The sequence below is a fragment of the Ranitomeya variabilis genome, chromosome 6 (assembly GCF_051348905.1).
Source record: "Ranitomeya variabilis isolate aRanVar5 chromosome 6, aRanVar5.hap1, whole genome shotgun sequence".
In the NCBI taxonomy this organism is placed as follows: Eukaryota; Metazoa; Chordata; class Amphibia; order Anura; family Dendrobatidae; genus Ranitomeya; species Ranitomeya variabilis.
The window spans coordinates 407391716-407419703 of NC_135237.1; the positions used below are offsets into that span (position 1 = coordinate 407391716).

Genomic DNA, 27988 nt, shown 5'->3' on the forward strand with positions numbered 1-27988 from the left:
TATTTGGTGGGGCACTTTGCAATAAAATAACTACCATATATACTTCATCCATATCAGTGTACTATAATAAGTGCCCAGTAGGTGGCAGTGCCCCCTGGAGTTCACCGTAATCTGCCATCTTCTTGTAATGCAGTGTAATTAGGTGAATGCCTTTTTACATAGTATGGCTACACACATGATCAATGCTGTTTGCTTTACTTTTTAGGGTCAGCACCATCAGGAACTATTTTTCAGTGCACAATATTTAGCATTTAAGGTAAATTTAAAGGAAAGCGCAGAGTTTATGCAACAATACATCTAGTACAGGGCCTGAGGAGGGAAACTGATAGGAATTCTTAGGGTACCGTCTCACTATACGATTTACCAACGATCACGACCTGCGATACGACCTAGCCGTGATCGTTGGTAAGTCGTTGTGTGGTCGCTGGGGAGCTGTCACACAGACCGCTCTCCAGCGACCAACGATGCCGAGGTTCGCTGGTAACCAGGGTAAACATCGGGTTACTAAGCGCAGGGCCGCGCTTAGTAACCCGATGTTTACCGTGGTTACCAGCGTAAAAGTAAAAAAAAACAAAAACGTACATACTCACCATCTGATGTCTGTCAGGTCCCTTGCCGTCTGCTTCCCGCTGACTGAGATCTGGCCGTACAGTGAGAGCACAGCACAGCAGTGACGTCACCGCTGTGCTGTGCTCTCACTTTCCGGCCGGCACTCAGTCAGAGCGGGAAGCAGACGGCAAGGGACCTGACGGACATCAGATGGTGAGTATGTACTGTTTGTTTTTTTTTTACTTTTACGCTGGTAACCACGGTAAACATCGGGTTACTATGCGCGGCCCTGCGCTTAGTAACCCGATGTTTTCCCTGGTTACAAGCGAACGCATCGCTGGATCGCTGTCACACACAACGATCCAGCGATGACAGCGGGAGATCCAAAGACGAAAGAAAGTTTCAAACGATCTGCTACGACGTACGATTCTCAGCAGGGTCCCTGATCGCAGTAGCGTGTCAGACACTGCGAGATCGTAACTATATCGCTAGAACGTCACAAATTGTGCCGTCGTAGCGATGAAAATGCCACTGTGTGACGGTACCCTTAGACTAGAATCATAGAATGGTAGAGTTGGAAGAGACCTCGAGGGTCATCTGGTCCAACCCCCTGCTCAAAGCAGGATTCACTAAATCATACCAGACAGATGTCTGTCCAGCCTCTGTTTGAAGACTTCCATGGAAGGAGAATTCACCACCTCTCACGGCAGCCTGTTCCACTCATTCATCACCCTAAGGATATGTGCACACGTATTGTAGAGGACTGCGGATTTTTCCGCAGCGGATATGGAAAAACCTCAGTTAAAAGGCACTGCGGATTTACTGCGGTTTTTGTGCGGATTCCACTGCGGTTTTACACCTGCGGTTTTCTATTATGGAGCAGGTTAAAACCGCTGCGGAATCCGCACAAAGAATTGACATGCTGCGGAATGTAAACCGCTGCGTTTCCGAGCGTTTTTTTCCGCAGCATGTGCACTGTGGATTTCGTTTCCCATAGGTTTACATTGTACTGTAAACGCATGGGAAACTGCTGCGGATCCGCAGCTGCGGAAACGCTGCGAATCCGCAGCAAAATCCGCAGCGTGTGCACATACCCTTACTGTCAAAAAGTTTTTTCTAATATCTAATCTGTGTCTCCTCCCATTCAGTTTCCTTCCATTGCTTCTAGTCTTTTCTTGTGCAAATGAGAATAAAGATGATCCTTCTACAATATGACAGCTCTGGAGATATTTGTAGACAGCTACTAAGTCTCCTCTCAGTCTTCTTTTTTTGCAAGATAAACATTCCTAAATTCTGTAACTGTTCCTCATAGGACATGGTTTGCAGACCAGTTACCATTCTGGTCACTCTTCTCTGAAGTTGCTCCAGTTTGTTGATGTATTGTTTAAAATATGGTGCCCAAAACTGGACACAGTATTCCAGGAGAGGTCTGACCAAAGAGGAGTAGAGAGCAATAATGACTTTGTGTCATCTAGACTGTATGCTTCTGTTAATACAGCCCAGAATTGTATTTGCCTTTTTTTGCTGCTGCATCACACTGTTGACTCATGTTCAGTTTATGATCTATTAGTATAGACTAGAAGAGAATCCCTGTTTCATGTTTTTATTTTAAATTAAGTGATAAAAAAATTATGAGGAAATTTCAACCTAAATATTAGTTTGCTGCCATTTGTCAAAATCAGTGACATTTTTCATTTTTATTATGATTGAGCTGTATGAAGGCTCCTTTTTGGCAAGACGAGATCATGGCTTCGTCGATACCGTTTTGGGGTACATAAAACATTTTGATCGCATGTTAGTGCAATTGTTTTCTTTCGGCAGTTTTGTGGGGACAGAAAAACCACAATTCTGTTTCAAGTTTTTTTTTTTCTGACTTTACTGATCAGATTCATTTTATTTTTTCATAGAGCAGACTTACACTTTTTTAGTCTCCATATGGGGCTTGAACCTACTATTGTTTGACCTCTTATACTATATAACTATGAACAATATTGCATTTTTATGGTGAAGTTGCAGTTCTCCTATGGGTGAGCTTCACACCAGAGGGCTAAGATGCCAGTTAAGAAAAAGTAGGTGGCCAGAGTTTGTGGTGAGCGCGCGTTTCCTGCCTTCCCCACATGCCAGGATATGGCTCCTATGTATAGTAGTCTTGCTGACATGGTCCATTGGTGAATAACAAGATTGCGAGCAGACACACATTAGGAAAAGATCCAACAAACTATTCAGATAAGTTACCTCTATATTGAGGGCTGTGGTTTTCATTCCATTTAATGTTTATGGGATATCTTTCTTGGTTAAGTGACAAGAGACCCCATCATGTTCATCCATTACTGTGGCACTATACTTGTATTACAAATAGGGCAACATTAGGTTCGGCTTACATTGAGCAGGAACGTCATATCGTGATTTAGGGCGACACATTCCCCATTTAGATGGCATTGTTTTTGGCAAGTAGGGAATATTGCACATATGTTTTCTTATTCCTCCTCTCCTCGTTTGTTGTTCCATACTCCCCTTGTATATTTGCCACTACGATGATTGTGGGGTTCTATATGGCTGTATTTGTAAGTATCCTTTCTTGTCCAAGTTTTTGTTTTAATAGTGTGCCGATCATTTTTAATGCATATCTAATCGAAGGACCCATTTCAGTTGGTTTGGTTTTTACAGTGTTTTCTGCCGTTATTGACTCCCCTCCTCCACTACCATTTCTCGCTTAGTCCTCTTAATTAAAGGTACCTTCACACTGAACAACTTAACAACGATAGCGATCCGTCACGTTGCAGCGTCCTGGATAGTGATATCGTTGTGTTTGACACGCAGCAGCGATCTGGATCCCGCTGTGATATCGCTGGTCGGAGCTAGAAGGCCAGCACCTTATTTGGTCGTCAGATCGGCGTGTATCGTGTTTGACAGCAAAAGCAACGATGCCAACAATGTTTTACAATGGTAACCAGGGTAAATATCGGGTTACTAAGCGCAGGGCCGCGCTTAGTAACCCGATGTTTACCCTGGTTACCATTGTAAAAGTAAAAAAAACCCCAGTACATACTCACCTTCTGATGTCTGTCACGTCCCCCGGCGTCCACAGGGTTACGCGCTGCTGCTCAGAGCTTCCTGCACTGACTGAATGTGTCAGTGCCGGCCGTAAAGCAAAGCACAGCGGTGACGTCACCGCTCTGCTTTAGGGCCGGCGCTTACACAGTGCAGGGAAGCGGACGCCGGGGGACGCGACACACACCGGAATGTAAGTATGTAGTGTTTTTTTTTTTTTTATTACATTTACACTGGTAACCAGGGTAAACATCGGGTTACTAAGCGCGGCCCTGCGCTTAGTAACCCGATGTTTACCCTGGTTACCTGGGGACTTCGGCATAGTTGGTCGCTGGAGAGCTGTCTGTGTGACAGCTCTCCAGCGACCACACAACGACGAAACAGCGACGCTGCAGCGATCGGCATCGTTGTCTATATCGCTGCAGCGTCGCTTAATGTGACGGTACCTTTAGACAAATAAGTGACGTTGCAGGCTTTTTTCAGTTTATAATAGTTTGAGGTAGAGCAAAATTCTCAGTGTACACCCACTATTCATAAGCAAATATACTAGCACAATTGTGAGCATTTATTTAAAGGGCCAGGATGGCTTGTTTACAATTACCTTTACTTTTCTTTTTTCATCCACATCACGGATGCCACTGTAAAATTGTCCTGTGGTTATCTATTTGGAAAAAGATTGATGGAAATTAAGTTTTGGCCCAAATGAAAATATTTTTGGGATTTATTAGTATTTCAAATATTTCAGTGTCACATTCTCATATAATGGTATTATCCTTTAACTTGTACCATAACGTCACGATGAACATTTTAGAATGCAACATAAGTGTAATAAAACACACACAGTCATGTATGTATTTTAGGAAAACAATAAATATGATAAACAGGAACTTCTGAATAGAAATCCTTTTGGACAGGTTTTCCATTACTTCTACTTTAGTCACATTCTAATTAAGAACTGTGCAGCTTATGGCACCAGGGCTGTAAGTAACACTGCTGTCACATGTTCGGCTGTCCACATGCCCTCTTACTGCTCAGGGTTGTCAAGGATATTCCCACCTTGATGCTCAACCTTTATGAGCCAGAGAAGAGAGTAACTAACACGCGCCGATTGCGCTCCTGTGAACCTAGTTTATTCATTGATTACATGGACAGATACTCAAGTAACCACATGTACAGCAATACTTAATTTTCCCTGTAGCGACCAAGAATAATCCGCTATCCTGGGAGCTGGAATCATCAGATCTACGCACAGACTCTCATATAAAGGGTTATTTGTGGTACGGCACAATAAAAAACAAAAAAAACAAAACAGGAATGTCTAAGAAAAAAAATAAATAAATAAGAATCTCCAATGGTGAATGATTATATCTCACAAGTTTCTGAAATGCAGACTATAAAAGGAATAAAATCTAAAGCAATTAAATAGTCATAATGATTGCAATTATCATCTGACTAGTTTATTTTTCTTGATTCATGCATTTTAAGAAATGGTAACAAAAAAAATATAAAATCAGATTTTAAAAACGTATTATAAACATCTATACAGTAACATTTTTTTTCTAATTGGGACGATATTTTATATTGTGGTAAAACCTGAAAAAATTGTTACATTTCGCTGAAGTTGTGGCAGACTAAGTGCTTTCATCATTATGTCTGAATGTGCCACAGAGTGACATTGAACTGCTGTCTTGGCCTCAAGAAACTGATCCATCACCAGTTATTAGTGTTTTTCACATTTTGTAAGAACGGGAGGCAAAAAATGTACAGGATGATTGCAAGTTTCCTTTACCTGAGACTCCTGTGGGACATTGTACACCTCGGCATCCAGTAATACGGTACAGGCACTGAAAGGCAGCGACTGATTCGCCAACGTCCTTGCTGCTCGGTAGTGTACGCGCAGAACTTCCTGTTCATTAGAAACAATAAGTTTCTCCTGAAAAGTTAAAAAAATGTATTATCCATATTGCTTGCTTGAGAATCTCCTGAACCATGATTCATGCTGATTTGCTGAATTCAGGGGCAGGATATGATTCTTTAGTCCAAACTAAAGTCCGCCGTAATGGAGACGCCACACACATGTACACACACAACCCCACACCAAGATGCAATACAACCAGTACTTGTAGAATCATGTAGCCTCAGCCCTCCTCATGTCTTCCGATAGGCTCTACTTCTTTCACCAGTTTGGTCCTCTTTCCTTCTAGGACTCTGGCTGACGTCGCAGCCTTGGCTCCACGTGACGTCAGCAGTGCTCACTAGAAGTCTGGAGCAAAGGAAGACCGGACTGGAGAAGAGGAAGAGCATACTGGAAGAAGAAAAGAATGGGGATGGGGCAGATATTTGGAGGGCCAAGGAGAAGAGTTTTCTTTAACCCCTTAGTGACAGACCCAATTTGGTACTTAATGACAGAGCCAATTTTTACAATTCTGACCACTGTCACTTTATGAGGTTATAACTCTGGAACGCTTTAACGGATTCTGCTGATTCTGAGATTGTTTTTTCGTGACATGTTGTACTTCATGTTAGTGGTAAAATTTCTTCGATATTACTTGTGATTATTTATGAAAAAAATGGAAATATGGTGAAAATTTTTAAAATTTTGCAATTTTCAAATTTTGTATTTTTATGCCCTTAAATCAGAGCGATATGTCACACAAAATAGTTAATAAATAACATTTCCGACATGTCTACTTTACATCAGCACAATTTTGGAAACAAAATTTTTTTTTTGTTAGGGAGTTATAAGGGTTAAAATTTGACCAGCAATTTCTCATTTTTACAACACCATTTTTTTTAGGGACCACATCACATTTGAAGTCATTTTGAGGGGTCTATATGATAGAAAATAACCAAGTGTGACACCATTCTAAAAACTGCACCACTCAGAGTGCTCAAAACCACATTCAAGAAGTTTATTAACCCTTTACGTGCTTCACAGGAACTCAATGTGGAAGGAAAAAATGAACATTTAACTTTTTTTTGCAAACACTTTAATTCAGAACCATATTTTTTTATTTTCACAAGTGTAAAAACAGAAATTTAACCATACATTTTGTTGTGCAATTTCTCCTGAATACGCTGATACCCCATATGTGGGGGGTAAACCACTGTTTGGGCGCACCGCAGAGCTTGGAAGAGAAGGAGCGCCGTTTGACTTTTTCAATGTAGAATTGGCTGGAATTGAGATCGGACGCCATGTCGCGTTTGGAGAGCCCCTGATGTGCCTAAACAGTGGAAACCCCCCACAAGTGACACCATTTTGGAAACTAGACCCCATAAGGAACTTAACTAGATGTGTGGTGAGCACTTTGATCCCCCAGGTGCTTCACGGAAGTTTATAACGTAGAGCCGTGAAAATAAAAAATCAAATTTTTTCTACAAAAATGATCTTTTTGCCCCAAAATTTTTATTTTCCCAAGGGTAACAGGAGAAATTAGACCACAAAAGTTGTTGTGCAATTTCTCCTGAGTACATTGATACCCCATATGTGGGGGTAAACCACTGTTTGGGCTCACTGCAGAGCTTGGAAGAGAAGGAGCGCCGTTTTACTTTTTCAATGTAGAATTAACTGGAATTGAGATCGGATGCCATGTCGCGTTTGGAGAGCCCCCGATGTACCTAAACAGTAGAAACCCCCCACAAGTGACCTCATTTTGGAAACTAGACCCCCCAAGGAACTTCTCTAGATGTGTGGTGAGAACTTTGAATGCCCAAGTGCTTTACAGAAGTTTATAATGCAGAGTCGTGAAAATAAAAAATATTTTTTTTTTCCACAAAAAAGATTTTTTAGCCCCCAAGTTTTTATTTTCACAAGGGTATCAGGAGAAATTGGACCCCAAAAGTTGTTGTCCAATTTATCCCGAGTACGCTGATGCCCCATATGTGGGGGTAAACCACTGTTTGGGCGCACGGCAGAGCTCAGAAGGTAGGGAGCACCATTTTACTTTTTGAGCACAAAATTGGCTGTGGCGTTTAGAGACCCCCTGATGTACCTAAACAGTGGAAACCCCCCAATTCTAACTCCAACCCTAACCCCAACACACCCCTAACCCTAATCCCAACCCGATCCATAATCCTAATCACAACCCTAACCCCCAAAACACCCCTAACCCTAATCCCAAAGCGAACCATAACCCTAATCAAAACCCTAAACCCAACACCCCCCTAATCCTAATCTCAACCCTAACCTCAAAACCTAACCCTAATCCCAATACACCCCTATCCTTAATCCCAACCCTAGCCTTAACCCTAATCCCAAACCTAACCCTAATCCCAAATGTAACCCTAATGCCAACCCTAATCCAAATCCTAATCCCAACTCTAACCCTAACTTTAGCCCCAACCCTAGCCCTAACCCTAACTTTAGCCCAAACCCTAACTTTAGCCCTAAACCTAGCCCCAACCCTAACCCTAACTTTAGCCCCAACCCTAGCCCTAACCATAGCTCTAACCCTAATCCTAGCTCTAACCCTAACCCAAGCCCTAACCCTAAGGCTATGTGCACATGTTGCGGATTTTGCTGCGGATCCGCAGCGTTTCCGCAGCTGTGGGTCCGCAGCAGTTTTCCATGAGTTTACAGTACAATGTAAACCTATGGGAAACATAAAACGCTGTGCCCATGCTGCGGAAAAAAACACACGGAAACGCAGAGGTTTACATTCCGCAGCATGTCAATTCTTTCTGCTGATTCCGCAGCGGTTTTACACCTGCTCCATAATAGAAAACCGCAGGTGTAAAACCGCAGTGGAATCCGCACAAAAACCGCGGTACATCCACGATAAATCCGCAGGAAAAACGCAGCGTTTTGGTCCTGCGGATTTATCAAATCCGCTGCGGAAAAATCCGCAGAGAACCATTCTATGTGTGCACATATCCTAACCCTACCCCTAACCCTACCCCTAACCCTATTTGGAAAATAGAAATTCATACATTTTTTTTATTTTATTACTTTTTTCTTACTAAGGGGGTGATAAAGGGTGGGGGGGTATTTACTATTTTTTTTATTTTGATCACTGTGATAGGATCTCACAGTGACCAAAATAAAAAAAGAGGAAGAATTTTCTTCTGCCGGCCGGCAGATCATGGCGGGCGCACTGCGCATGCGCCCGCCATTTTCTTACCGAAGCAAGAAGCCGGCGGCCAGCAGAAGAAGCAGGAGGACCGACCCAGGGACACCAGTAAGTATAACAGGGTCCCCGAATCCCCCTATTTCTCTGTCCTCTGATGTGCGATCACATCAGAGGACAGAGAAATGACATCGCTTTTTTTTTTTTTTTTTTTTTTGCGGTCGCCGGTAAACAGTTAATTACCGGCGATCGCAAAACAGGGGTCGGTAAAAACCGACCCCGATCATGTTCTTTGGGGTCTCGGCTACCCCCGGCAGCCGAGACCCCAAAGAACATCCGGGTGCCGGGCGGCGGGCGCACTGCGCCCGCCATTATTTCCCCGGAAAAAGATGGCGGCGCCCATCGGGAGCCACGAGGAGCTCCGGGGGAGGTAGGTGAGTATTGGGGGGCTATCGGGGACCACATTTCTCTGTCCTCCGATGTGCGATCACATCGGAGGACAGAGAAATTAAATGACAAATCGCGTTTTTTTTTTTTGCGACCGCCGGTAAACGGTTAATTACCGGCGATCGCAACTCGGGGGTCGGTAAAAAACCCCCAAATCATGTTCTCTGGGGTCTCGGCTACCCCCGGCAACCGAGACCCCAGAGAAAATTCGACTCTGGGGGGCGCTATTCACTTTTTCCACAGCCCCGTTAATTAACTTGTGATACTTACCCTCTCAATGCTGTGTTGTAGACGTAGCTTCATCCGCACAACCTCTTGCTGTCGAAACAGCTCTTTCAGTGGCTCAGACAGGGACGGAGGGGGTGTAATCTGTATATTGAAAATAAAAAATTTTAAAACAAGAAACAGTTATGTGTAGTTGACCGGTACAGAATGCAACTGGTTTAGACAAAAAGATTCATACAAAAATTCTTATATTAGAAATATATATATATATATTTTTTTACAGAGTTTCTATAAGGCTATGTGCACACGTTGCGGATTAGGCTTAGGAATTTCTGGTGCAGATTCGGTCTCTCCTGGCAGAAAACGCACCTGCGTTTTTTTGTGCGTTTCCGCAGTGTTTTTTTGTGCGTTTTTGCTGCGGTTTTTAACCCTGCGGTTTTCTATAATGAAATGGGTACAAAAACGCTGCAGATTCACAAAAAAGTAGTGACATGCTGCTACTTTTAAACCGCAGCGTTTCCGCAGCGGATTTTCCGCAAAGTGTGCACAGCATTTTTTTTTTCTCATGGATTTACATTGTACTGTAAATCAATTGCGGATCTGCAGCGTTTCTGCACCTCAAAAAACGCTGCAGATCCGCAAAGAATCCGCAACGTCTGCACATACCCATAGGCTCTAAATCGTGTGAAATCTTCAAGAGGTTGACATAGCAGGTGAAAATTGCATAAAGCTCACTAAAACCAGACATGTTCATATTTAGATGTATTGACATTCACTTACTGGTACGTAAGGACTTGTTACATATAAATCAAGATAGGACTCATCTGAAAGCTTTTATAAGTACTAAGCTTACAGTGAAGAGAAAAATTATATACACTTTTATGAGGAAGTCTCTGGGAAACAGGAGGCACAATAATAAGTTTGTTTTTTGATAGAAATAAATAAAATGCTATACAAAAACATTCATTAACCCTTTTGCGCTAGATCCAGTTTTCGCCTTTGTGAACAGGCCACATTTTACAATTCTGACCAATGTCACTTTATGTGGCAATAACTCCGGAACGCTTCAACGGATCCCACCCACCAATTTATTTTTTTATTTATTTTAGGGACATCACATTTGAAGTGACTTTGGGAAGCGTATATAACAGAAAAACAAAACAAAGTGACACCATTCTAAAAACTGTACCCCTCAAGGTGCGGAAAACCACATCAAAGAAATTTATTAACCCTTCAGGTGGTTCACAGAAATTATAGCAATAAGGAAGGAAAAAAAAAAAAATGAAAGTTTTACTTTTTCCCACAAATATACTTCTTCAGCCTCTAGTTTTTCATTTTCACAAGGGTAAGAAGAGAAAATGCACCATAGAATTTGTTGTGTGGAGCTCAGAAGGGAAGAAGCTAACTTGACTTTTGGAATGTAAAATTGGCTGGAATTAATAGCGGATGCCATGTCGCTTTTTTGATGAGGCCTAAACAGTGGTAACCCCCCACGAGTGACATCATTTTGGAAACTAGACCCCTCAAGGAATTTATCTAGGTGTGTGGTGAGTACTTTGAAGCCCCAGGAGCTTCACAGAATCTTATAACGTTGAGCCGTGAATTTTTTTTTCCATACAAAAATATTTTAACCCAATTTTTATTTATTTTCACGAGAGTAACAGGAATAAATGCACAACCAATTTTGGTGTCTGTTTTCTCTTGAGTACTCCTAATCCCAAACTACTGACTGGGAGCATGGCAGGGCTCAGAAGGGAAGGAGCACAATTTTGGCTGGAATAGGTTGCGGACACCATGTCACATTTGCTGATCACCTGACATGCCAAAACAGCAGAAACTACCACAAGCGACCATTCTGTTAACTACACCGCAAGACATTCATCTAGGGAAATAGTGAATATTTTTAACCGTCATGCAATTCACAAACCTGTATAACATTGGGATGAGTAAATGAAATATTACTATTTTTTCCACTAAAATGTTGCTGACCCCACATTTGTAATTTTCAAAAAGGGTAATCTGAGAAAATGAACAGTGCAATTTGTTACGCAAATTTCTTCTCAGTACATCAATACCCCATAAGTGGGTGCACTGTGCCTCAAAAGTAGTTTTCACAGTTCAGAAGGGCCATATTGTAGTGTACATTTTGCTGGAATGGTTTGAGGGTGCCTTGTCACAGGGGCAGAGCCCCTGAAGTGCCAGAATAGCAGAAACCCCCCATAAGTGACCCCATTTTACAAACTACACCTCAATAAATTTATCTAAGGATGCAGTGATAATACTGACATCACGAGTGTCTCACAGAATTTTGTACCATTGGGCGGAGAAGAAAAAATAATTACAGGTTTTACCACAAAGAAAATTGTTTAGCCCCAGATTTCACATTTTCACAAGGCAAGGGGTAATGGGTAAAAACGGCACTAAAACGTGTCACACAATTTCTGCTGAACGTGGCAATACAGTACTGCTTAGCCATACAGCGTGACTTGGGAGGAACGGAGCGCTATTTGCCTGAGAAATTGTAGAATAGTTTGTGGATGCCATATACAGAGCCCCCCCAAAGTGCCAAAACAGCAGAATCCCCCCTCAAATGACCCCATTTTGGAAATTGCACCCCTCTGGGAATTTATCTACAGGTGCAGGGATGATTTTGACTCCATGGGTGTTTTCCAAAAAAAGGAAAAGCAGCAATGGATGCTGCAGCAGCGCCCAGTACATTTTAGTGCCAATACAAAGTGAACAAAAACCAGCAACTCAGGTTTTGTTTTATTAAATGCGGTTCTGTGTGTGGTAAAATTGATAAGGTACCTTTAGGCTATGAGCCCACATTGCAGCAATGCTGCGGAAATGTCAGCGGCATTTCCGCAACTCCCTGCCGCGAGTAAAACGCATGCGGAATTCGAATGCGTTTTCCCGCATGCGATTTGAAGCGTCGCTTAGAAAAGTGACCAACTTTTTACTATTGATGCTGCCTATAATGTGGTTTAGGTACACTGGGGCTCAAAAGGGAGGGGGACATGTGGATTTGGGAGGGCAAAATTTTCTTTTGAGGAGCCATTTAGCTTTTACAGAGCATGTGTGCTACCAGTAATGTGGAAGCCCCCTATGTTTCCATTATCAGATGTGAGAGGGGACTTGCTTTTTTTATGGATTGAGTTGAAGCTTTTATTGGGAACATTTTACATAACGTTTGGGATCACATTTATCCTGCGCCCTATGCGGAGCACTTACTTTGGGATTTCCATCTAAATCTCTGAGTGAATCCATTCCGATGAAACCTTACACATTCACTATAATGAACCAGCAGAGTTACGCTGGACTCCTTCTGCCCTCTGTTCAACAGTGTCCTTTTCAAAGGAGCAGAAAACTGGCAGACGGCACTTTTATGCAATCCTAAAAAGATGGACATCATGGGATCACAGGTCCTATGGCATCCACAGTGCCTCCATCTGCTTCATTATAGGGAATCCCTCTGCTGGCTCCTGAAATGCTGTGATCGAGTTCGATAGCAGCATTTAGGGGGTTAAAGTGCTGGGAGGGGCACTTAGTTCCGGGTGTCAGCATTAGCCGATAACCAGCGGCACATGCGTGCACAGCCCGTGCGTGTGCAAAATCGCCGGGACATATCTATACGTCCAAGGTCAATAAGACCCACGTCACAGGGACGTATGGATACGGTGGAAAAGGGGTTATTTAGCAAATCCTATTTTTTCAAGGGAGGTAAGCATTTTACAATTACAATGGCTGCTGTGTTGTTAACACTGATTGAAACCGGTCCTAGAATGTGAATAGGTCAGGCGGCTGTAAACAGGCTCAGTAGGGGGCTCTGCTGCTTTGACCTGGAGAAAGCATGTCAGTAAGCTTATTCACAGATCACAACAGTTGCTCAGATATCATTGTAGAACTGTGTGTGATTCTGACAGCCGACTGTCAGTCCTTTACATGACTCACACTGGTAACTCTCCCCTTCATTTAAATTAAGCTCTGGAGGCAGATTCTCAGGGAGATCAGTCTCCAGAACACATAAATGATTGTTAATATCTAAGAAAAACATGGATTTCTTTAGAATAAGACATCGGATAGCAGATATCAAGGAATCATTTTATTCAACTTTTTATGACTTGCGCACCCATATTAAAGGGGGTTGACACTGCTGACTGATTCCCTTTGGCTCATTGCAACGACTGGCCTGCTGGGTAAAATTTAACTTTGTGCATACCTACTACATCCCACTAGTCATACCTTTTAGACTGCTAGTCAGAGTTAGCAATTCAGTTTTGTCTCATTTTTGGACATGTTGGGTTTACTAATCCTTAAGGAAAGGCTTGTGAACCATTTAAGTGCCCTATAAACAGATTAACAAAATAAGTATTTTAAAAAAAATGCTTACCGTAGGTATGCACAGCTTGCTGAAGGGGTTTCCATCAAGCAGATATGAACCATTAAAGGTCACATACTCATCGTAGTACTGTGGTGCCTGAGGGATTACACTACACAACATCTTGCGTCTCTCCTCTACCTTCTTTCTTATATGGAGATACTCAAAGTACGGATTTGCTCTTTCAGACTGATATGGTTGAATATCATCGAGCTTCAGAGAATCTACAACAGCTGCTAGGGACTGTTGCGTCTTTTCCTTAGCTTGCTGTATTGAAGGATTGACAAGGCCTGGTTGGGGCACACGTGACATCTTCCTTTTCCGTGGATGATGAACTTGTACATCATCATCTTCAGATAAACGAATCCTCCCTCTTAACGCTATGGAGGTTTCAATGGCCTCCTTTTCTGAAGAGTTAGAGTAGGAAGTCTGATTCTGCTTATTCTGATTGGCTAACATATTTGCCCTGTTTCTCGTAATCCTCTGTGGAATTTCTTGTGGCTCTGTTTTCAGTTCCACATTTTCCTCTACTTCCATTTTGATAGACTGACTAAATTTCTGCATCTCTTCCTGAACAGAGATTGAATTATTTTCAGAAGCACATTGTATTTGGTCAGGCTTTTTCAGAGTCATATCTCTTGAATGCACAGAACGGCTGACTGGAAAATGGGAATTGTCTTTTGGTGTTTCGGTTTGGAATGTTTTATCCAAATCAAGAGGACTTTTATTGATAGGAACTGAAGGTACCACTTGCTCAGAAATGGGTTTACTTTCTTCATCAGTTTTATCTGTCAAAATATTGTCTTTTACCTCATCATTACTTTGAGTGTCCCCCAGTGCGTCATCTTTGTTTAGTGTTTTTTCTACAGGACAGTCCGAGAGCATAATTTTTATCTTTTCCACTGGATGAGAATTTTCTAAGAATGGATCAGGGGACTCTGTAGTCTTCTCCATTTGGGAAAGGTTTGGATCAACCTCAAATATATCTTGCCCTTTGACACATTTTGTGTTGGCACATGTATCCTGCTCTTTTATGAGGTTCTGTTTTTCTTTGAGTTGTGTAGGTTTTGGGGAATGTGCGGTTTCAGAAGCAGGATCATTTGTAACACTAGGGAAAGATGTGGAACAAGGCAATATACAAACTTCAGGTGTTACTTGTGTTAAGCTTTCTGGCCTAGGTGGGCGAGGATCCTGAGCTCCCTGTTTATCAACCTCGGTAGTGATGGGACACTCATTTTCAGAACCAACCAATTTAGCAGATTCACTCTCTTGCAAAGTTGAAGGCATTTCAGTATGACAGCTTGGTTTATCTCCTGCAACAGGAGCAGGAGTTACTTCAGAACCTAATAGTGTTTCTGGCTTTGAAGTATTCAAATCTGCAGTATTCTTACTAAAAGGTAAAGCCTTTCTACTGCTAGGATGGCAATTCGACAAAGTACCGGAAAAATCTTTCTCCGATGACGGCGATATTTCTGGGTTAGGAGATATGCAGCTATTTGGCATGGAAAGGGCTGTTGATGACGACTCCTGTAAAGTCCTTTCCAATACGGTTAATGGAGTCTTTTTATGTTCTACAAATGTAGCAGGCATGCTGCAGCGCCTTACTTCTACAACTGGCCTGCATTCACCTATTGCCAGCTTGCTATCCTCAACAGAGACTGACCTGAGATAATTTGGCAGAAGTCTATTTGTCAAAGCTGGTTTAACACGATCAGGCAACTCAGGAAGGCTGTCTAATTCTCGGTCATGAACAGCCGGTGACTTTGCACTTGGCAAAAATGGTGACTGAGAGAATGACATTTGTGAATCTGATCCTTCAAGTGTAAAGTCAGAATCATATTCAATTGTAGGTCTTGGAGTAGTCACAGTAGCATGACAGGAGTCCTCAGAACTTGTAACTGAAATCATAGATATTGATCGGGAGCCGAGCCCAGTTTTTTCACCCTCAGATCTTGGAGACCTGGCAAGATTATTATTCTCTAAAATTAAGAGACTTTTTCCAGTATGTAACAGATTCTTTCCATCAACAGACTGTGACCTACAGCTTGTAGCATCTTTCAATATCTTATCTTTTGTACAGACATCTGACATTTCTGAACTTTTGGATCTCATTAGCTCTTTGCTTTTAGATGGTGTTTGTGTCTGTCTTTGCTTTTCTTTCTCCTTTACTTTACCAAGTTCTGCACTGTTCCGATGTCGGAGCCTCTCTTTCTCCTTTTGTTTTATTTTTTCTTTATGCTTTTTGTGCCACTGTTCAATTTCTAGGTCTTTGAGACTCAACATTCGCTCAAAACTAGTTTGCATAAGGTCATCATTAACCAGACGTTTTTCTTTAGGGCGAGAATCTTTTAATAATTGTAATTTTGGTTTATATTTCTCAGTTTCGGACTCTCTAGGTTTGATTTTTAATATATTTGTTTGTGTTTTGTCTTTATGTTTGTCTCTTTCTTTGTATCGATCAATGTCCTTTTCTTTGTCTTTCCGGTCACGTTCTTTGTAATCTGTAATTTTTTGTTGTTCATCTTTGTTCTTTTCCTTTACTACAGACATTCGTTCATGCAGGATTTTGCAGTTTTCATTGCCACCCTGCTTTCTGTCCTCCTGATTATACTTCCCACTAGTCCCAGCAGTATACTCTCCCTCCTTAGATTTTTCCTTCTTTTTGTATTCTCGCTCCCTACGTTTCCCTTTGTCTAATTTACTTGTATCCAGATCTTTATCAAATAGCTTTGTTTTTTTATCTGAAAAAGTTTTCTGTTCACCAATATGCTTATCCTTTTCAATCTTCTCACCCTTTTTTTCAAGTTTATCTTTTGACTTCTCTCTACTGGAAGAGCAGTTTTTAATTTTGTCATTTTCTTTTTGTATAGACTGTGAATGGATTTTGCATTTGTCAGCGCTTTCAGGTATTTCAGATTTCTCTCTATCAAATTTGTGATCTTGTTTTGCCTTTTTCTCCTTATCTGAACTTTTTTTATCCACGTCTTTTTCTTTAAATACCAGCCTTTTATCATTTTTTTCCTTAGCCTTTTTATCTGTGTCAGCTTCTCTTTCCAAGTTGGAAGAATCACCCTTGCTAATCACATTCGGTGACAAGATATCAGTTTCTTTCTCGAGAAAAAGATAACTATTATCTTTTTCCTTTTTTACATTTTCCTCCTGATCCTCCTTGGAACTTTCCTTGTTGTCATGATTCTCTTGAGATTTTTCATCTCCAACTGTATTTTTTTCCAGTTTGGCTTTTTTCTCCAATGGTGAATTTTTGGACTCCATGATCAAAAATTCATCATCATTTTCATCACTTTTAAAAAAATTCTCTTTCCAAAATTCTCTATCAAACTCAATATTTCTTTGAGTATTTTTATTTTCTCTATGTTTGCTTTTCTCTCTTTCTGCATCAGGTTCTATTTTTAGTTTGTCCTTTTCCCTTTCTTTGTGTTTCACTTTGTGCTTCTTTAGTACTTTGCCGCCTTTATCTGCCTTTTTTGCAATACATTCTGGTGTCTCATATGAAGGGCTCTTGTCATCGTCTTTGTTCTTGGTAACAGAGCTTTCTCCATACTCTGTAAAAAAGTCTTTTAGATGCTTACTTTTCTCCTTATACTTGGAATATGTGGTGCTTGAACTTTCCAGTGCATACTCAGAGTCAGGGCTCTGATCATCATGAAATAACTCTGGTTGTAATGATGACTCCGGTCCACCAGGAGGTGAAACACACATTTTAGTGTTCTCTTGTTTCAGAGGTGTAGACTGCTTATCAACAAATGCATACGAATGCTTAGGGGATTTGCCAGGAGTGATCTGTAATAAATTCAACGACCCTTCATCCTTGGTACTTAAAGACATTCTAAATATGTCCTCATCTTTGGATCTGTCTAATGAATCTAAAGCAGAGCTCATCACTAAATTTACCACTTTCAGATTTTCTTTTTTATCTTGTTCCTGTTTTAATTCTTTGTTCTCCTTGTTCTTGCTTTGATTTTTCAATTTCCTCTTAACTTTACCCTTTTCCTTCTGTTCCTGGAAAACGCTGAATTCTCTCTTAAGTCGGACCTCAGAATTTAGGCTTTCTGATATTAGTCCCACTTTCTCAGGCAACAAATCGTCGTCTGAACTATCAGAGCTTGTAAACAAAAGCCGAGAGGATTTTGGTTTCCGATTTTTATACAACTTTGGAAAATCAATCTTCTCTTTCTTTAAATAAAAGTTTTCGCTTCCTTCAGGGGTCTCCTTTTTCATATCAATCTTGACTAAACGCTTGTCTTCCAGCATTTTAGTAAATTCTGCATCATCATCGTCATCATCATCCTCATCATCTTCATCATCGTCATCATCCTCATCTTTAAAAACATATTCATCAAGACCAGGAGTACAAGGGGTTCCTTTGACCGATATATGCTTGGATTCACTAATAAAAGACTCTTTGTCGCCCTCTGAGTCCAAGTTTTCATCAACACTGGACAAGTTGGTGAAATGTGGCTCTTCAGAGTCTGAAACAGAACACAGGTAAAAATAAAATTGATTATAACAAAAAAACCTCAATCAGAACCTTACTATGTATTAAAAAAATGAAATGGATGGCAAAAACTTACTAACCCAAATTATATAAAATCATAAATAAAACAGTATTTCCAACATTAATGGTGTTGTCTCATTGTTAAATGGGTAAATTTGCTAAGTGCTTGTAAAAGCAAGAAACTTCAATTTACCTCTAAATAAATATCTGCTCAATTCAAGAATGGAAGGATTTTTAATTCTATACTGTATCGATTGTTGCCTGGATTACCAGCCACAATTTAACAGGTAGGTTATTTCTTAGGCAAGGAGAGTGCCCGTGCAAACTCTATCCAATCGAGCTTGTGGGCGCTGCTCAAAAAATATCAGTTTCAGTGCTACTCCGAAGCTTCAGAGGCAAAGCCTCCACTTCACAGCACAGTTCTGTGGAGTGACTATGCCGCTGGTCAGAACCTTCGATCTTCTGGAGAGACCACATTTTGTTAAAATTAACTGTTTTGCACTACAATTTCAAGGTTTTTCTAAAAATGCCTCTGTATCTATTAGAAATTACTCTCCTGCTATTTAGAGGAGCCATCTCCTGCTATTTAGAGGAGCCAATGCCATTAAAGTTGCTTCCGTTTTGTTTTTTTTGTTTTTTTCTGGTTTGCAACAGACCCCTATTATCAAGGCGGGGGCAGCACAGGTGCAACTACTGATGAAACCTACCAATTCATGGAGGGGGGCTGCCTACTAACAAATGCACACAAATGAGGCTTCAATGGAACGCCAGTCACAGAGGTACATGTGTTGCACAGTGTCCGGCTTACAGCTTATTGGCTTATCTGGCTGCATCTTGCAAAAAAACAAAGGGTAAAATGTGCAGTAAAAGATGAAGAAATGAAAAATAATGAATATGATCATTTCATTAAATGAGGTATTGGGTGATATTTTGGCCAAAATAGACAAGCTCGCAACTGATGTCAAGGGTCCTCACTAGTGATGAGAGAGTATACTCGTTGCTCGGGTTTTCCTGAGTATTTATTAGTGTTCAGACATTAAGTTTTAATCTCCTCAGCTGAATGATTTACAGCTACTACCCAGGCTGAGTACATGTGGGGGTTGCCTAGTTGCTAGGGAATTCTCACATGTAATCAAGCTGGCTAATAGCTGTAAATCATTCAGTTGAGGCGATGAAAACTTAATCTCTGAACACTAACAAATACTCGGAGATCAACCGATCGTGCTCGGGAAAACCCGAGCAACGAGTACACTCGCTCATCACTAGTCCTCACGCTTGCGACTCCTAACACTAATTACAAAAAAACAACAACCTAAAGGACAAATTAAAAAAACAAACCAGAAAAAAGCAGCCTTAACAAGACCAATTCAGACCACAAACAGGATGCAGCAGACCCCCCATTATAAAGGCAGAGGCAGCACAGGTGCAAAAGATGCATTTCATACACAGATTTCAACATAATCATTGACACCAACAAGGCACCAGCCTTCGAACTAGTCACTCCATCCTTTTTGCCTCCACATCCACCCATAACGACTGACATACCCTGTATCTCATCTTCACCCACCTCTGTACTCTAACCTTATAACCATCACCTCTGCCTTTATCTGACCTCCAATTACATTCTCATCTCTGTCCTCCTCAACTACCAATCCCAAATTCAACAATTGGCACACTCCCGCTGAAATTTCTCTAGCCTTGACAAACGTACACTGTCATCTACCGCTGTCCCTCATATCCTCATTTCATGACAGACACTACAGAACCTCTCTTCCCTTGGCATCAAAAACCTTGCCCTGTCTTGAATCCACTCATGTCTCACTAATCACACATTTAGAATCTCTAATTCCCATACTAACACCTCATCCCACCCTCTCACTGGTGGTGTGCCTCAAGGCTCAGCCCTAGGACCCCTACTCTTCTCAATCTACCTTTGGCCGCTTCCAGTAACAACTGTGCGCGGACTACATTCAAATCTACCTCTGTGGCCAAGATGCTATCTCTCTGCGGTCCAGAATCTCAGAATATCTATAAGGTGTATCCTCCTTCATAACACTTTCTAAAACATAAAGTTGACAAAACAGAACTCAATCTTTAATCCATCTCACTCAATGGCCTATCACAATAAATTACATTACGTTCTCCAGCATGACAAGTTCGCTGCTTCAGTGTAACCCTTAACCATCTTTCAACCACATGCAGCTCTAATATATATATATATATATATTCAATCCTAAATCACAGCCCCAAATCTATAAAGTGTTAGAGCATGCCCTCCATATCTCGCATCAACTATTGTGAACTTCCAAATCTCTATTCCCCTGTAGGTCCTTTGAATGGCTTCCAATTCCCCAGTGAATCCAGTTTAAATTGCCAACTGTCTTACAAGGCTGTAAATAATCTGTCACCTCCATACATCTCCAAACAAATCTCTGGATACCTTCTTGCATATAATCTCTGGTCCTCACAATATCTTCTCCACAATCCTCACCTAACCATCTCCAAGATTTTTCCCAGAGCATCCCACATTTTCCAGAATTCAGTGCCTCTGCTTTTCCAAATGTCTTTTACAATTGAAGCCCTCACACAACTAGAAAACTCATTCTTTTCACAAAGCCTACAGCCTGTAATAACACTGCAGCCACATTACTACCATTACAGCTGTTGCAACCCCCCAACCTACAGTCTCCATCCCCAAAGCCTAGTAGATTGTAAGCCCATGTGGGCAAGGTCCTCTTCCCCTCTGTACCATGCTGTTACTGCCAGTTTTTTTCACTGTTACTTCTTTATGCATCTCATATGTACACCCTCTGCACATGTACAGGACCATGGAACTAATAGTGCTTTAAAAAAAATTTTTATTCTTACCTGTATAACTTTCATCATCATCAGAAAGGGAAACTTCTCGTTTCAGCAGCTGTTCAAGTTCTTCTGTCTCAGCCACATCAATTGGCCGAGCACCATGTTTGTTGGCCTGGAACGCATTGCCACCATGACGGAGAAGGAGCTTCACAATCTTCATCATTAAAACAAAAAAATAAATACACGAGCATAAATACATAAAATGCATGTATAAAAATATTCCAATAAGTTCTCACATCAAGCGATTATAATGCAAAGAATTGCAGCTCATGTGCTTGGTACCAAAGATCTTATCTGACTTTTAGTTGGGTCCAGAAAGATTGAGGGTATGTGCACACGTTGCGGATTTCTTGCAGAAATTTCCTGAAGAAAACCGGAAATTTTCTGCAAGAAATCCGCATTTTTTTTTTTTTGCGGTTTTTTTCCGTTTTTTTTTCGCGTTTTTTTAGCATTCTGCAAGCGTAATTAGCTTGCAGAATGCTAAAGTTTTCCAAGCGATCTGTAGCATCGCTTGGAAAACTGACTGACAGGTTGGTCACACTTGTCAAACATAGTGTTTGACAAGTGTGACCAACTTTTTACTATAGATGCTGCTTATGCAGCATCTATAGTAAAAGATAGAATGTTTAAAAATAATAAAAAAAATAAAAAAATGCTTATACTCACCCAGACATCTCCTCAGCGGCGTCCGTTCCTCTTCCTATAGCTGGTCTGTGCGCACAGGACCTTCCGTGACGTCACGGTCACGTGAGCGGTCACATGACCGCTCACGACCAATCACAGGACAGTGACGTCATCGGCAAGGTCCTTCACCGCACATCAGCTACAGGAACCGAAGCGACAGCATGCAGTGGAGGCGGGAAGACAGAGGGTGAGTATAGGACTATTTTTTATTTTAATTCTTATTTTTTGACCACTTATATGGTGCCCAGTGCGTGGAGGAGAGTCTCCTCTCCTCCACCCTGGGTACCAACCGCACATAATCTGCTTACTTCCCGCATCGTGGGCACAGCCCCGTGCGGGAAGTAAGCAGATCAATGGACCCCTAGGTGTGCGGAATCCCCTGCAATTCCGCATTTTAATGAACATGTTGCTTTTTTTTCCGCGATGCGATTTTTTCGCGGAAAAAAAGGCTACATTTGCACAAAAAATGCGGAATACACTTAAAATAATGGGAGGCATATGTAAGCGTTTTTTTCGCGTTTTTATCACGTTTTTATAGCGAAAAAACGCGAAAAAAACGCGAAAAAAAACGCGAAAAATACTTAACGTGTGCACATGGCCTTAGACAGTGACAGATTTTGGTATTTTAGCAGTTTACCAAAACATTCAATATAGTTATATAATCAATATGGGCTTAAAGTTCAGGGTTTAGGAATTACAGCTCTTTAACCCCTTCACCCCAACCTGTTTTCACCATCCTGACCAAGCCAAATTTTACAATTCTGACCACTATCACTTTATATGGTAATAACCAACGCTTCAACGTATCCCAGCGATTCTGAGACTGTTTATTTGTCACACATTGTACTTTGTATTGTGGCAAATTTAGGTTGATAGTTTCTGCGTTTGTGAAAATATTGGAACTTGGGTGAAAATTTAGCGATCACCAAACTTTTAATTTTTTTGTGTGATATAACTATCTGGTTTAGGGGAACCTGTCCCCAGGAATAATGCTGTTAACCTACAGGTATGTGGCTAGTCTGCAGGTTAACAGCGCTATGCTATGAAGCTGTCCAATGCCTTCACGCAGACGAATGCAGTGGGGAGAAAATGATATTGATTCATCATCATAATGCTTTTAACCTGAAGATTAACCTCATACCTGCAGGCTAACAGCATTATTCCTGGTGACCAGTTCCCTTTAATATTAATAATAATGTTATTTATATAGCTCCAACATATACCGCAGCGCTTTAGGGATTTGTACAGACAATAGACATTACAGCATAACAATAATCACAGTTCAAAACAGATACCAAGAGGAATGAGGGTATTGGAGATGGACAAACCTGAACAGTAAAGTTCCTACAGTTTGAGTACGGACCCCGAACAAGGACTTCACCAGGAAATCAGTGTTATTGCTCGGGTTCGGCGTGCTTAACAGAGCGGCAAACCTGATCTATATTTAATATTTGACAAATAAAATTTGGACTTTTATCCTCTTTCTGACATTGGTCGTAATAATCTATTCCTGTGCCCTGGGCCTATTTGATCAGAGACAGATTATTACGTCCACACGATCGCCCGTGCACACGAGTGGAGTGCAGGCGATCGCTGCCGGGTGTCAGCCGATTGTGAAAGCTGACTCCAGAGAGGTTACACACGTTAACCCCCACAATTCTCCGATCGAATAAGTTCACAGCATAACAGGAGCCGGCAGAGGGCTAACAGCCCCTCTACCTTTGGATCGGACACCCTGCAGCGCGACGCGGGGTCCCGATCGTTGCCATGGTTACCGGATGTAGCCATGATGACATCCAGGTCACCGGACCTAGGAAACATGCTGATCATGCACGAAAATGGCATACACCTCCCCCCCCCCCAAAAAAAAGAAAATTCCTGAATTACTGATTTCTGATCATTCTGCGTCCCAATAATCGGAATAGAAAGCGATCAAAAAATGTAATGCGTCCGAAAGTGGTACCGAAAAAAACATCAACTCGTCCCGCAAAAAAAAACAAAAACAGATGGAGGCACTGTGGATGCCATCTGACCTATGATCCAGCGGTGTCCGTCTTTTTAGGATTGCATAAAAGTGCAGTCGGCCACAGTTTTGTGCACTTCTGAAAAGAACACAGATGAACAGAGGCCAGACGAGTCCAGAGTAACTCTACTGCCTCACAGTGAATGGATCCCTCCGAGGTTTCATCTGAATCACGTCACTCAGATTTAGATGGAAACCCCAAAGTAAGTGCTCAGCGTAGAGTGCCAGATAACCGATCCAAAACGTTATGTAAAATGTTCCCAATAAAAGCTTCAACTCAATCCGCAAGAAAGTCCCCACTCAGGTCTGTAATCTGTTAACGGAAATATAAGGGGCTTCTACGTTACAAGGTAACACAAATGCGCTAGAAAAGCGAAATGGCTCCTCACCCGCCAAAAGGAAGTCATCAAACTATCCACTCAAATCCAAATTCCCCCCCTCCCTTATAAGCACCAAAGTGTACGTAAAGCACATATTGTATCCACGTTTGGAATTTCTAAAGCGATGAAAGCCCACCTAACTTACAGGTGCATGCCTCCAGAAGCACTCCAGCAATCAGTAATGGGCCATGCATGAGGCATCAGGGTCTGGGCCAGCATTAACAGCTTTAAATTGAAGTTTCAATGATAACCTGGTGGCTAAGGTAGTGGTGTAAGCCTTCTTAGCTGGGAGCTCTGATCCCTCATGCAATACCTTCAATTTTTTTTCCCCAGCACAAACATCAATTTCATACAGTACTATTGGAAAAAAAAATGTAAAGAAAGTAACAGGTAGTTGAGTGAAAGTAAGGGCAGGCCTGCCTTCCTGGGAGCCCTACTTACACAGGCAAGCCATCAGATGCAGATCCAACTTGGAGTCTCAACATTTAACCCCTTAGTGACAGCCACTTTGCAGCTTAATGACCAGGCCAATTTTTACAATTCTGACCACTGTCGTTTTATGAGGTTATAACTCTGGAACGCTTTAAACGATCCCGCTGATTCTGAGAATGTTTTTTCGTGACATAATGTACTTCATGTTAGTGGTAAAATTTCTTTGGTATTACTTGCATTTATTAAAAAATATGTACATACGGCAAAAATGTCTACCTTACATCAGCACAATTTTTGAAAAAAATTTTTTTTGTTAGGAAGTTGTAAGGGTTAAATGTTGACCAGCGATCTCCCTTTTACAACAAAATGTACAAAACCATTTTTTTAAACCATTTTTTGTTTTTTTTTGGGACCATCTTACATTTAAAGTCACTTTGAGGGGTGTACATGACAGAAAATACCCAAAGGTGACGCCATTCTAAAAACTGCACTCCTCAAGGTGCTCAAAAACACATTCAAGAAGTTTATTAACCCTTTACGTGCTTCACAGGATCTGAAGCAATGTGGAGGGGAAAAAAAATGAACATTTTAACTTTTTTTTTTTTCTTTTAACACATTTTACTTCAGAACCAATTTTTTTTATTTTCACAAGTGTAAAAATTGAAAATGAAAGATTATTTGTTGTGCTATTTCTCCTGAATACGCCGATACATCATAAGTGGGGGTAAACCACTGTTTGGGCGCACGGCAGGGCTTGGAAGAGAAGGAGCGCCATTTGACTTTTTCAATGCAGAATTGGCTGGAATTGAGATCGGACGCCATGTCACGTTTGGAGAGCCCCTGATGTGCCTAAACAGTGGAAACCCCCCACAAGTGACAGCATTTTGGAAACTAGACCCCTTAAGGAACTTATCTAGATGTGTGGTGAGTACTTTGAACCCCCAAATGCTTCACAGAAGTTTGTAACGTAGAGCTGTGAAAACAAAAAATCTTTTTTTTCCCCTCAAAAATGATTTTTTAGCCCGCAATTTTTTATTTTCACAAGAGTAACAGGAGATATTGGACCCCAAAAGTTGTTGTCCAGTTTGTCCTGAGTACGCAGATACCCCATATGTGGGGGGGACCACTGTTTGGGCACACATAGGGGCTCGGAAGGGAAGTAGCGACGTTTTGGCATGCATACTTTGATAGAATAGCCTGCTGGCGTCATATTGCATTTGCAGAGCCCCTGATGTGCCTAAACAGTAGAAAACCCCATAAGTGACCTCATTTTGGAAACTAGACCCCTCAAGGAGATTATTTAGATGTGTGATGAGCAGTTTGAGCGCCCAAGTGCTTCACAGAAGTTTATAACACAGAACTATGAAAATAATTTTTTTTCTTTTCCAAAGGGTAACAGGAGAAATTGGACCCCAAAAGTTGTTGTCCAATTTGTCCTGAGTACGCTGATGCCCCATATGTGGGGGTAAACCACTGTTTGGGCACACGGCAAAGCTCAGAAGGGAGGGAGCACCATTTGACTTTTTGAACGCAAAATTGGCTGGAATCAATGGTGGTGCCATATCGCGTTTGGAGACCCCCTGATGTACCTAAACAATGGAAACCCCCCAATTCTAACTCCAATCCTAAACCCCAACACACCCCTAAACCCAACACACCCCTAACCCTAATTGCAACCCTAACCCTAATCCCAACCCACCCCTAACTACAAACCTAACCTTAATCCCATCCCTAACCCTAATCCTAACTTTAGCCCAACTCACTTTAGCCCAACTGTAACTAATGGGAAAATGGAAATAAATATATTTTGCTTATTTTATTATTTTTCCCTAACTAGGGGGGTGAAAAAGGAGGGGTTACCCCCAGCAGCAGAGACCCTGGAGAAAATCCAACTCTGGGGGGTGCTAAACACTTTTTCCACAGCACCGTTAATTAACGGCGCTGTGGTTTAAGTACCCTTAACTACCGCCGTTAAAAGGAACCTGTCACCCCCCCATGCGGTTTTAACTAAAAGCCATCTTCTGCAGCACTAATGCTGCATTCTGTGAAGGTGGCTCTTTTTTGGGGGGTCCCTTCCAACGCTGCAATATCACTTTTTATAATTTGCCCGCCATACCTTTAGTCTTTTCCCCCCGGACAAAAATGCCTCCCAGCCATCACTCAGCCCCTCTGTGCACTGGGCGCCGCCTCCTCTGCCTTCATTAGCGTCCCCGGCGCCTGCGCTGTAAGTTCCCATCATGTGATGTGAGTCGAAGGGCAGCGCAAACTGCACATGCCCAAAAAAGGAACTTACAGCGCAGGCGCCAGGGACAATAATGAAGGCAGAGGAGGCGGCGCCCGGAGGGGCTAAGTGATGGCTGGGAGGAGTTTGTGTCCGGAGGGAAAAGACGTGCCCCCCGGACAGACTACAGGTATGGCGGGCAAATTATAAAAAGTGATATTGCAGCGTTGGAAGGGACCCCCCCAAAAAAGAGCCACCTTCACAGAATGCAGCATTAGTGCTGCACAAGGTGGCTCTTTTAGTTAAAAACGCCAGGGGGAAGGGGGTGACAGGTTCCCTTTAAAAAGGTGTATCGGCCATCGTTAAGGGGTTAAAAAATTGTTTGCAACACAAGCTACAACAAGTGTGTCTCAGACTGCAATAATGCGAGATCAATGCATGACACTAAAAACTACACCATCACCTAGTCTGCAACTAGGGTGCAAAAGTCTTTCAAGATCTAATAGTTGTTCATTTTGATGAAAGTTAGGCGGCCTACACTTTCAGGGGACAGCCGGATGTAATTATAAGTCAGGACACCACCAGCAGTGCTGAAGACACGTTCTGAGAGACCGCTTGCTGCCGGGCGTGACAAAACCTTCTAGGAGTGACAGGCGAGCTCAGGTCACTTCCATTTTTAAAGACCAAAATGCAAAAGGGTCCAAACCCCCTGATGTTGAGCTCCAGATACTCCTGCACCATCCTCTCCAGTCGCTCACAACATGTCAGACTTGTACTCCCATTGTGCTGGTGCACTGGCTGGTCTAAAAAAATTTGTGAAATGCCACTTAGGCTTCTTTCACACTAGCGTCGTACTCGGCCCGTCGCAGAGCGTCGGGCCGACGCTAGCGTTGTTTGCGCCACACAACGGGTGCAGCAGATGCTGTTTTTCCACGCATCCGCTGCCCCATTGTGAGGTGCGGGGAGGTGGGGGCGGAGTGCTGGCCGCGCATGCGCGGTCGGAAATGGCGGTCCGTCGGCAGTAAAAAAGTTACATGTAACGTTTTTTGCAGCCGACTGTCCGCCACAACACGGCGCACGATGGTTGCGACGTGTGGCAATGCGTCGCAAATGCGTCGGTAATGTTAGTCAATGGGGAAAAAAACGCATCCTGC

General features: G+C 42.0%; 1 protein-coding gene across 4 annotated transcripts in view; it reads right to left on the reverse strand.

The window, feature by feature from the left end:
• ANKRD12 (ankyrin repeat domain 12) overlaps nucleotides 1-27988 on the reverse strand; it is a 159609-nt gene that overhangs the window by 5426 nt on the left and 126195 nt on the right. For all 4 annotated transcript variants that reach the window (XM_077270210.1, XM_077270211.1, XM_077270209.1 and 1 more), the window contains exons 8-12: nucleotides 21101-21248; nucleotides 13729-18206; nucleotides 9384-9482; nucleotides 5390-5533; nucleotides 4202-4261 (exon numbers count right to left, since the gene is read on the reverse strand). In XM_077270210.1, the coding sequence (XP_077126325.1) occupies nucleotides 4202-4261; nucleotides 5390-5533; nucleotides 9384-9482; nucleotides 13729-18206; nucleotides 21101-21248 (4929 nt within the window). The remainder of the gene's footprint in view (nucleotides 1-4201; nucleotides 4262-5389; nucleotides 5534-9383; nucleotides 9483-13728; nucleotides 18207-21100; nucleotides 21249-27988) is intronic.